Raw genomic sequence first — 11,885 nt, 5'->3', positions numbered from 1 at the left:
TGAGTTACGGCGTGTTGCAAGTTTTGTGAGGTGCTTTCGTGATATTTAATGGATCGGATTACATTTTTTATTTTTCTCCGATATCCGATCCAGTCATTTAGGTCAGTATCGGACCGATACCGATACGTAATATCGGATCGGTCCATCTCTAGTTTGAACTACAGCAGACTGTTCAGTTCAGTTGTCATAAAATGTGGATTGATCAAAACCACAGCCGTTGTTTTACATTTTGTAAGCGTTGTGGTCAGGTATCACCATAAAGCAATCATGAAAATGTGGCGTAATATTCTGTTCTTTTTAACTGAAATTTGGAACTGGGCAATATGGGACATGAATTATCCTGATCACTTTTTCATATCAGTATATACTAATATGTATCACTACAGGTCAGTACAGGTAAGCCATCTGGGTCTTTCTTTTCTAGGTATTGGCTAATGAGTGAATGACACTCAGCTAATAAAGTTAAAAATATTTATTGAAACAAAAACAACACCACACAGCCATTTCAGAATTTGAGAATTTTAACTGTCCTTTTTTGCGAGTCCATAAAATCAGAATTCAGTTCTTTTCAGTTTCTTCAGTTCAGGTATGTGTATGTCAAAAAGTTAGTGTTGTTAATAGTACCCAGTAGGGATGGGTTCCAATATCCGGTGCCATTATGGCCGAAAAGCAGCGCACATTTCGGTGCTTTATTTCAGTGCTTTTTTCCCCTGAGATGTCATAAACTTTGGCTGTACTTCACAGCAAAAGATGCAAACTCAGCAGCCGGCAACAAGTGCTTTAAGGTGATACTGTGATACTGTCAAAGGAGGTAACACCTCGAATCTGATGAAACACCTGGCGACGCATAGCGTTTTTAAAAAGCCGAGAAATGCACAGTATTTGATAGCTTGTTGCGAGACCTCACACCGAGCACATCTACTGCGGGTGTGGTGCCTGTTATCGGACCCGGAGTTAGCAACATCCCCCAAGAACCCGAAGAGGAGAGTCCTGGCCCCTAGCCCTGCCAGTGTAGCAGAAATGATGAGGATGATGATGCAGCAGCAGCCGTTCTTCTCTGCGTGAGTAGCTTAATGTTGTTCGTGTGTAATTTACGTTGAGTAGGCTAACCACGTTATTACATTAATGCATGTAAGGTGAACTAGCAAACCAGTCATAGCTTACATGCGGCTGTCTTCTTGTTTGATAGAGTGATACCATACAGTGGGGCAAAAAAGTATTTAGTCAGCCACCGATTGTGCAAGTTCCCCCACTTAAAATGATGACAGAGGTCAGTAATTTGCACCAGAGGTACACTTCAACTGTGAGAGACAGAATGTGAAAAAAAAAATCCATGAATCCACATGGTAGGATTTGTAAAGAATTTATTCGTAAATTAGGGTGGAAAATAAGTATTTGGTCACCTCAAACAAGGAAAATCTCTGGCTCTCACAGACCTGTAACGTCTTCTGTAAGAAGCTTTTCTGTCCCCCACTCGTTACCTGTATGAATGGCACCTGTTTGAACTCATCATCTGTATAAAAGACACCTGTCCACAGCCTCAAACAGTCAGACTCCAAACTCCGCCATGGCCAAGACCAAAGAGCTTTCGAAGGACACCAGGAAAAGTATTGTAGACCTGCACCAGACTGGGAAGAGTGAATCTACAATAGGCAAGCAGCTTGGTGTGAAAAAATCAACTGTGGGAGCAATCATCAGAAAATGGAAGACATACAAGACCACTGATAATCTCCCTCGATCTGGGGCTCCACGCAAGATCTCATCCCGTGGGGTCAAAATGATCATGAGAACGGTGAGCAAAGATCCCAGAACCACACGGGGGGACCTGGTGAATGACCTGCAGAGAGCTGGGACCAAAGTAACAAAGGTCACCATCAGTAACACACTACAACGGCAGGGAATCAAATCCCGCAGTGCCAGACGTGTTCCGCTGCTGAAGCCAGTGCATGTCCAGGCCCGTCTGAAGTTTGCCAGAGAGCACATGGATGATACAGCAGAGGATTGGGAGAATGTCATGTGGTCAGATGAAACCAAAGTAGAACTTTTTGGTATAAACTCAACTCGTCGTGTTTGGAGGAAGAAGAATACTGAGTTGCATCCCAAGAACACCATACCTACTGTGAAGCATGGGGGTGGAAACATCATGCTATGGGGCTGTTTTTCTGCCAAGGGGACAGGACGACTGATCCGTGTTAAGGACAGAATGAATGGGGCCATGTATCGTGAGATTTTGAGCCAAAACCTCCTTCCATCAGTGAGAACTTTGAAGATGAAACGAGGCTGGGTCTTCCAACATGACAATGATCCAAAACACACCGCCCGGGCAACAAAGGAGTGGCTCCGTAAGAAGCATTTGAAAGTCCTGGAGTGGCCTAGCCAGTCTCCAGACCTCAACCCCATAGAAAATCTGTGGCGGGAGTTGAAAGTCCGTGTTGCTCGGCGACAGCCCCAAAACATCACTGCTCTCGAGAAGATCTGCATGGAGGAATGGGCCAAAATACCAGCTACTGTGTGTGCAAACCTGGTAAAGACCTATAGTAAACGTTTGACCTCTGTTATTGCCAACAAAGGTTATGTTACAAAGTATTGAGTTGTATTTTTGTTATTGACCAAATACTTATTTTCCACCCTGATTTACGAATAAATTCTTTACAAATCCTACCATGTGGATTCATGGATTTTTTTTTTCACATTCTGTCTCTCACAGTTGAAGTGTACCTCTGGTGCAAATTACTGACCTCTGTCATCATTTTAGGTGGGGGAACTTGCACAATCGGTGGCTGACTAAATACTTTTTTGCCCCACTGTATTGCCCTACAGCTGCAAAAAAGGCTAACATTGTTATCTTTTTACAAAAAAAACAGCTGAACATGAGAGGTTTTAGGACAAAGTTTGTATTTTCCATTGTTTAAACACCAGTTCCAACCAAAGGAGGTATGTTGTATCAACAGGAAAGGCTAACTTGGTTATCATTTTGCAGAAAAAAAGAGACTGCTAAAAATAAAAACATAAGAGGTTTTTGGATAAAGTTTGTGTTCTCCATTCTTTAAGCACCGGTTCGAGCACCGTTTAAGCACCGGCACGTTTCAAAAGTACCGGTTTGGCACCGGTATTTGATAAAACCTAAACGATACCCATTCCTAGTACCCAGATGGTGTATTGCTTCAGATCTGAAAAGCTTGTAATGTAGCTACAGAACCTGATAGCTACGGCTGATCCTGAATCCTGACTTGCCACATGTGGATGAATTTGTCTCAGACTTCAATAATAACAAACCCGACCTGCACAAGGGAGTGACTATTTCTGCATTATTTTAGATTAGCTTAAGGTTAGTGCACAGAGAGCTTCATGGAATGCACACATACACAGAGTGAGTAAATAAAATACTGAACATGCCTAAGTAAATATATTTTTAAAAGTGCTATTAACATGAAATTCTCACCAGATGTTGTAACAACCCATACAATCCACACGTGCAAAGAACAAATCACAGACGTCCATAAATTATATGTAACAGTGAGAAATGAGACAGAAAAAGGCTATTTAACACGCTTACTGAAATGTATTTAAAACATTGTACAAAAACCTTTGTCGGTGATGACTGCTTTAAGATGCATCCTGTATTGCTCAGGTGTGGTTTTGGCCCATTGTTCTACACCAAGGGTGGGCAACTCCAGGCCTCAAGGGCCAGTGCCCTGCAGGTTTTAGATCTCACCCTGGGTCAACACACCTGAATCAAATGATGAGTTCATTCATTGGAGAACTTCAAGACATGTTGAGGTCATTTAGCCATTTAAATCAGCTGTGTTGGATTGAGGACACATCTAAAACCTGGAGGACAACGGCCCTCGAGGCCAGGAGTTGCCCATCCCACAAAGTCTTCAAATCTGGAAGGTTTGATGGCCCCTTCTATGAACTCTGAGCCTTAGTTCCAGTTCCGTATGCTAAAAAACAGCCCCATGCCATGTTATTCCCATTTCCAAACTTCACTGTTTCTATGGTGTTTTGGGGATAATGTGCAGTCAGATTTGGTCTCATCTGACCAGGCTATATTCTCCCAGAATTTCACAGGCTTGTCTAAATCTTGTTCTGTTAACTTTAAATGTACTTGTGAGCATGCATTTTCTTCAGCATTGGAGTCCTGCGTGGTGAGCGCGGCTCAGTGCTTTACTTGTTGTTTGCTTTGAAACAATTGTACCTGCTAATTCCAGGTCTTTCTGTCTCTCTCCACAACTGTTCCTTGGCTCTTGGACAACAACTCCTTTGACCATTTTTTCACTCCTCTGTCTGAAACCTTGCAAGGAGCACCAAGTCGTGTTCAGTTTATCATAAAATGATGTTCTTTCCACTTCTGGATTATGATCCCAACAGCCCTTACTGAAACGGTCAGTATTTTAAAAATTCCTGTGTAGAAGATGTCATCAATATATTTTGAAACAATAAGGCTGTGAGAGTTGGGCAGGGCGATATGGCCAAAAATATATATCATGATATATATTTGAAAATTTGCGATAACGATATAACTGACGATATAATTTCTGCGTGACAAAATACAACTCCACAACTTTACAAGCGCAAAAAAACCCCCATCCATTTATTTTACTTAAACAAGCAGCTGGTTTTTTTAATGTGCATTAAAGCTATACATCATCATCATCATCATCATCAACTTTATATATAAAGCACTTTAAAACAACCACATATAAACATTTAACAGTGCAAATGCAAATTCCTTGCTGAAAGTTTAACCAAAAGGCATTTCCAGTAGAAATGGGCTGACACATCCTGAGCATAACCATGTATAATATATAGGGATAGGTATCGTTTAGGTTTTATCCGATACCAGTACCAAACCGGTACTTTTGAAACGGTGCCGGTGCTCGAACCGGTGCTTAAAGAATCAAGAACACAAATTGGTCCAAAAACCTCTCATGTTCAGCTGTTTTTTTGTAAAAAGATAACAATGTTAGCCTTTTCTGCAGCTATAGGGCATATATGGCATCACTCTTGGCTGGAAGCAGTGCTTAAACAATGGAAAAAACACAAACTTTGTCCAAAACCTCTCATGTTTAGCTGTTTCCCACTTTTTCTTTGGTCAATTTAGCCTTTTTGGCCAGGGTGAAGGGAGCATCTGCCATCAAACAAGAAGACAGCCGCATGTAGCTATGATGATGTTTGCTAGTTCACCTTACGTGCATTAATGTAATAACGTGGTTAGCCTACTCAACGTAAATTACACATGGACAACATTAAGCTACTCAGAGAAGAACGGCTGCTGCTGCATCATCATCCTCATCATTTCTGCTACACTGGCAGGGCTAGGGGCCAGGACTCTCCTCTTCGGGTTCTTGGGGGATGATGCTAACTCCGGGTCCGATAACAAGCACCACACCCTTAGTAGGAACGGTGCATTTCTTGGCTTTTAAAAAAACAAAAACAAAAAAAAAAACCGCTATGCGTCGCCAGGTGTTTCATCAGATTCGAGGTGTTACCTCCTTTGCACAGTATCACCTTAAAGCACTTGTTGCAGGCTGCTGAGTTTGCATCTTTTGCTGTGAAGTACAGCCAGACTTTTGTCCGCTTCGCCTTGGGCATTTTTAGCGCTGCTCTAAAAGAACGTATGTACCTGGGCCCGCCTACTATCCTTGGAAACGTAAATGCATGTGTGGATTGGATGAGTTGTTACTAACATCCGGTGAAAATTTCATGCAATTAGCACCTTTAGAAATACATTTACGTAGAAAATTGGTCATGTGTTGAATACTTATTTTACCCACTGTGTTTGTGTTTACATTAATATATATGAACTACATAAAAAAAAATAATATAATGTGTTAATGACTCTTGCTTCTGGTACCCCATGTGGTGACAAATGCTCTCAAGTGCTGACAACCAGGTGCTAATCAGTACTGCTGCCTTTGCTATACAGCCATCCTTTGAACGCCACAGGAGTCAGTTTGTGACAGTGGGATGGTGGGGGGTGGCATCTCCTGCACTGGAAAATTGAGGCTTGGTCATTATTGTCAATCTCAATGCAGCAACATAGGAAGAAAGGGATTCTGCAACCAGTGGCATTCCTATATCTTCACAGTTTGGACTGAACTCCAAGACGACAACACATTTCCAGAATTTGGGAATGGAGAGGACTGAACGGCCTGCTTGCAGTTCTGACCTAAACCCTACCGAACACTTCCGGATATAATGATGAAATGTAAAAACTATGAAAAATTTCGTACAGGCCAGGTTAGTCTATGCCAACACCAATATCTCTCTGCAATATACACCACTGGTTACTAATTGCCCAGGGGTCATTTGATTTCCTTTAATATTAAAGGAAATAAAATTTACACCCCAAAAATGTAAGTAATAACCAGAGCAATAGCTAAACAATGTCACTAAAGAAATAATGATTGTTTGTGGCATATTTAGTGCCCCAGACAAAACACCCTGGATTTCAGCAGTGATATTTACGTCAAGTGTAGATAACATCATGTAATAACCCACTCCAGAGACATTAGCCAGGCTAACTGAAATAATCGTGGCATGTTTCATGTGTCTGTGTTGCACATGAGCCTGATAAATACTGGCGTGTAGACAAAGACATGGATGATGAAGAGAGTAGCCTACTTGCTCATAGTTTCCGTTTGTCTCTTAGGCCCCAATTACCAAAAGACCTAAATACAGTCAGCTGACAACATATTTTATTTCCCTTCCACTGACAGCAAACAGGTACATTTAGCAGATGAATAAAAAAACTGTTTGATGGAAATCTGGATAACCATCGATAACACTCAGATCAGAGAGTCGTGTTTATCTTCGACAGAGCAGCTGCATCATCGCCACCACACTGGAGTCTACAGCCTGACGTCGTTACCTCGTCACAATGTACCGTAGAAATCCTGTTTATCAGCTAATATCAAGTTATTGATTTTAAATAGTTGCTATACAGTGCCCCAACAATAAAACTGAACGCATGGGCGGAGCTGAAATAGTATTTAACTTCGGATGATAACAACCCAACTATGGCGAACATATGGCGATGATGTACCTCTTTGCTATTTCTAGCATCCAGCATCAGATAGGTCGACTGCATTACGACACACGTAGAGTGCTAGCAACTAGCCTAGCATAGCTCCCGAGTGTGGTGAGCTCTGACTTTGCTACAAGGGGGATGGTGCGCTAAACTACAGCTAGCTATTGAAATGTGTTATAATAAATACTATACTGGCTTTAAACAAACACTCCCGGCCTTTGTCTGAATTATGACAATGAAATCTTGAATTTGGCGCAAGTCCATTTCACATGAAATTAAGTAATTTATGAGTTGCTTCGACTGTTTGTTCCCTTTCCTCGGTATTTTGAGTCACCAAAACACAACGCGGCCCCCGCTTTTCGAACAGCATGAAAAATTAAGTATTTTATTTTCTCCGGTACTGAACAGGGGCCTACACATAGGCCGAACGCGAGGGTGGAACGTAACTATTCGGAAACAGGTTGGGTCTTTTTTTAATCAAAGGACGCATTTGTTCATTTATCGTCGAAACCATTCTATTGCCCGATTTGTCAAGCTACTTTGGTTTGGCGGTCGCTCAGTAGGTGACTGAACACCACTTAGCATAGCACGAAGCTAAACGATGATGGGTGCATTTAGGATAAACTTCATTTGCTAGACAGGAAGCGGTTACCTTTGGGAACAGGCAAGCTCCTGCTGTACAGCGGTGACACTCTCTGCCTGTGGACCAGGTTGCCGTCCGAGTCACTTCCACCCGGGTTGGCGGGACTGGAGCAACTGGACGTCGTAGGTCCTGTGTTGCTCCCGGCTAGAGGAAGAGGGGGGGTTGAGTTGTGTTGAATTCTACGCAGAAGCCGGTACAGTACCGTGACGCGGAGCGGCTGCACGCGGATCGTGGCGGTGGAGGTGTTACTGCTTCAGATAGAGATGAGGCTGTGGGAGAGGCGCCGAGTTCATTCCGCTGTTGTCGCTGGGACGAACTCGCTGTTGGCTGACCTGACTACCAGCAATTACTTCATTAGATTGTTTGTGATGTTAACATGGCGAACGTGAACAGTTCCTTTTATAAGCTCACATTTTCACTAACGGAATTGCTTTTAACACAGTTGACAAAAGCTGTCCATGAAGTACACTTTGCCTTTCAGGTTACGAAAAATTCTCAACTTCAATTGACATGGCATGATTTCCACTTGTGCGCTGATTCTGAATAAAAATGTTTTTTGGCAGAATTCAAAATTATGTTGCCACGCTTGCATATTTATTTGCACCTTAAAGTCAAACTAGTCCTCCCCCAAACCAACCACTCTCACCACAGCAACGCAGTTACCTATCACTTCATATTTTTTACGTGACGCCAGAGCCACTGAGGCACGCCCACCTGGAGGACAACACGGTACTGTGGTCCTTTGCCCTCCCGGCTTTGATCGCTTCGAGTTTAACTCGAAGATGCCACATAGTTGCTGTGCTATTGAATGCATAGCCCGACGTTTATTTACAACTGTCAGAAGCGTGTAGACTCTAAGGGTCTCAAATTGAAATGAGCTGTGGGCCACTGCTGGCACTGTCATCTCATGTGAGGGCTACTTTAGGGTTCAAGTAGTACAAACAAACAAGAAAACACCCACAAATAATTCTGGAAATGCAGTGTTTTGTTTGTTTTTGAATTTTAAATATTGTATAACAAGACAAAACTCCAAACGTGAACACACATTTTTTCTCACTAACTAACTGAAGCCTTTTACTGGTACTTAAATTTGTACTTGGTACTTTCTTTCTGGCCAGACACATGGCAGCACCTCTGCTATCATTTTTGTTCATATTTAACTAAAATGAAAATGCAGATATAAGTGTACACATTAGGTTTTGACTGCTAGTGAAAATTGTTTTCTTTACAAATAACTCTCACTGAACTAACACAACCAATCCCTCAACATGTTTGTACTCTCTGCTCATATTGCCTTCATATTAAATATTTTTTTGCTTTTTAAAGAAAGCATTTTAACATTGAGCTCAACAACAAACAAATCCTCTCTAACAAAAAAAAAGTAACTTTGTGGGCCAAACTCCATTATATTTCTTATGAGGAAATTCTTGTTGTTCACCTCCCACATGGTGGCGTTATTTACCCATCCACATAAAAAAATGTAGCTGTCCGTATTTTGAAAGCTTTCACTCTGGCAACAGGGTAATATGAGGGATTGTCTACAAGATACACGTAGATGTCACCGGACTGGAGCTGTGTGAGACATGTATCCATTTTCGGGGATTAAAATAAAGCTGCTGTGATATAATGTGGGCCACAAATTACCAGAATGCATAGTTTCTCTTCATATCTTCCTTTTGCCTCCATGGATGGATGATCCAAGTAGTTATTTAATACAAAAGTTATGTAGATAGATATATGAGGGGTTGTACAAGCCAAAATCTAGTCCCTCATTCTCACACATACATTCTTCTTTTACATCCATATATCTGGATCCTCACATACTATCTTGCAAATATATTAACACTACCTATTTTACACACACACACACACACACACACACACACACACACACACACACACACACACACACACACACACACACACACAGTATTTATCATTTACTCTTACAGAAGACATACGTTTTGACTCTCACATATATGCATTTTCTAAGCAGGAAGTCACTATTAAACCAGACAGTAATATAAACTTGGAACATTTTTTTTATTAATCAAGACCTGACCAGAAGAACTAAGCAAAGAAGCTATTCAAAATCATTCAGTTTTCTTTATTGTTTTTAATTTGGGGAGTAAGTAGCAATGGAAATGCCATAAGATTTTTTAAATAATGTATTAGAATGTATTGAGCAAATTCAAAGAGAGACTACAGATTCTTTGTTCTTCAGAAGAACTAGTTGATCACATTCAAACCTTTTCTGGAATTTCTTTTTTCAGAACCGGTAGAATACTTGTGCACTTTCACCACAAGGAGGGTAATCCCCTCTTCAGATGTGTCAGGGCATAGTCAACAATGCAGGAATGGATAACCCAGATATGAATGGTATTTGTAAAAGTGACTGTGGTACTGGTGAATACAGAGCACTATCAGTTGGAGACAATGTTGTTACACTTGATGACGAAGATGATGGCAGTCACAGGATTGTATTGCAACCTTGTTCATTTTCTTGAGAGAAAATCCTAAAATATAAAAACATATTACATTAACAAAAGAGACCCATTTACATCAGAGGAAGAAGGACCACAAAGGATATTTAATTTATGGTAGTTGTGATTGTATGGAGCTCCGCCAGGGGCATGGGAGAAAAAAAATTAAGATAAACTTTTGGGAGATCTCGCAAAACTTTTGCAAGATCTCACAAAACAATGTTCCCCCCGGCTATAGTAGGTCTCGACCTCCCGTTAGCTTCGAGATGGTGGGTGTCAGACGTCTCCGAAAACGTCGGAGCACTTTTGCAAATATGTGATGTCTTGTAAATCGAGCAGATATTTGACGTTTACACAGCTACATTCACGCCTCAAAATATCTTAAAAGTTTATTTTGTGACCCAGAAAGAGTAACATTACAACTAAGTAGCTGCCGCCATTGTTGGAATTCAACTTTTGCGAGATCCCGAGTTAGTTTTGCGAGATCTCACAAAAGTTCATCTTAATTTTTTTTCTCCCATATCTTTGTGGGGCTCCGTATGATTGTGCACAGATTTTTGTTAGTCTAGTATCATTAGAAATGTTGTCACCGATTTAAACTCAAAGACAGTTTAAAGTTATCGTCCATTTCATGCATGTTGCCAGTTTGGATATTATTTTAAGACATTATAATTATATGCAGTGTTGGGGAGTAACGGAATACATGTACCGCCGTTACGTATTGAAAATACAAAATATGAGTAACTGTATTCCGTTACAGTTACCGTTTAAATAGGTGGTATTTAGAATACAGTTACTTTAATGAAATAAATGGATTACACGGCGGTATTTTCCTGTTTCATATTGTTTGGGTTTTGTTTGTTCTGTCGTTCTGTTGTTCCAGGCGGCAGCGTTACGGTTGCCATGGTTACAGGGTGACGCGCTCTCTCTGCGACTGTGTGTTTCCTGGATGAGAGAGCGGCCCTTTCTCAATCCTAAGTACGCAAGTACGTACTCACGTTCTCGGCGAGACCGGTCTTGCCGAGACTGCACGGGAGTACGGACTCGCGTTTTGTACAATTGGAACACCAGCGTACTTGATGATGTCACAGGTCCGGAGTTTTTACTGCCGTCCCCTCTTAATTTAACTGTGAGTAATATGTTATGAAGCTTAACTTTAATCACAGCCAAACCGGTTTACTCAGGAACAAATAAAACACTGAAATAAACCAAACATTAACATTTAGAAGTGATCTAAGTGACTTATACATCATGTTTAACCTCAGTAGTGCAATCTCAATTAATAAAAATAGTGTACATGTACATACGTGTACATACCTTAATAAAACAAGCAGGTGAGATGTTAGAACGCTTTTATTTTTATTTTAGTGGACACTCAATACAATAGACAGCTACTGGGGTTTGTTTAACCTGAGTAGCAAAAAGACCGCGGGGGGGTTTAAAACGATGTGCTGGGAGTTCGCTGTTCTCGCCGGCTCTAGTGATCCTCGACCTCGCTGTCTGCTATGGAGCTGGCGGGTCACAGACGTCTCCGAAAACGTCGGAGCGCGTTTGGAAATATATGATATCTTGATAAATCGAGCAGATATTTGAAGTTTACACAGCTATTTGAAAATAACTTAAAAGTTTATTTTGTGACCCAGAAAGAGTAATATTTAAATGTTTTTAGCCCCGCTCGTCCGTTTGAGTTTTGGACGAAATGCATTCTGGGATATTTAGCTGTACC

General features: G+C 41.2%; 1 protein-coding gene across 1 annotated transcript in view; it reads right to left on the bottom strand.

The window, feature by feature from the left end:
- glcci1a (glucocorticoid induced 1a) overlaps nt 1-7,929 on the bottom strand; it is a gene marked incomplete at its 5' end in the record, with an annotated part of 31,531 nt that extends 23,602 nt beyond the window's left edge. Inside the window, one exon of the mRNA XM_042228920.1 lies at nt 7,686-7,929. Within this exon, the coding sequence (XP_042084854.1) occupies nt 7,686-7,929 (244 nt within the window). The remainder of the gene's footprint in view (nt 1-7,685) is intronic.
- Between the last annotated feature and the right edge of the window lie 3,956 nt (nt 7,930-11,885).

This window comes from Haplochromis burtoni, unplaced genomic scaffold (assembly GCF_018398535.1).
Source record: "Haplochromis burtoni strain Fernald_Lab_line unplaced genomic scaffold, NCSU_Asbu1 Contig_366, whole genome shotgun sequence".
Taxonomy (NCBI): domain Eukaryota; kingdom Metazoa; phylum Chordata; class Actinopteri; order Cichliformes; family Cichlidae; genus Haplochromis; species Haplochromis burtoni.
The sequence above is the reverse complement of the archived record's forward strand: the minus strand, read 5'-3'. Positions and strand labels throughout refer to the sequence as shown.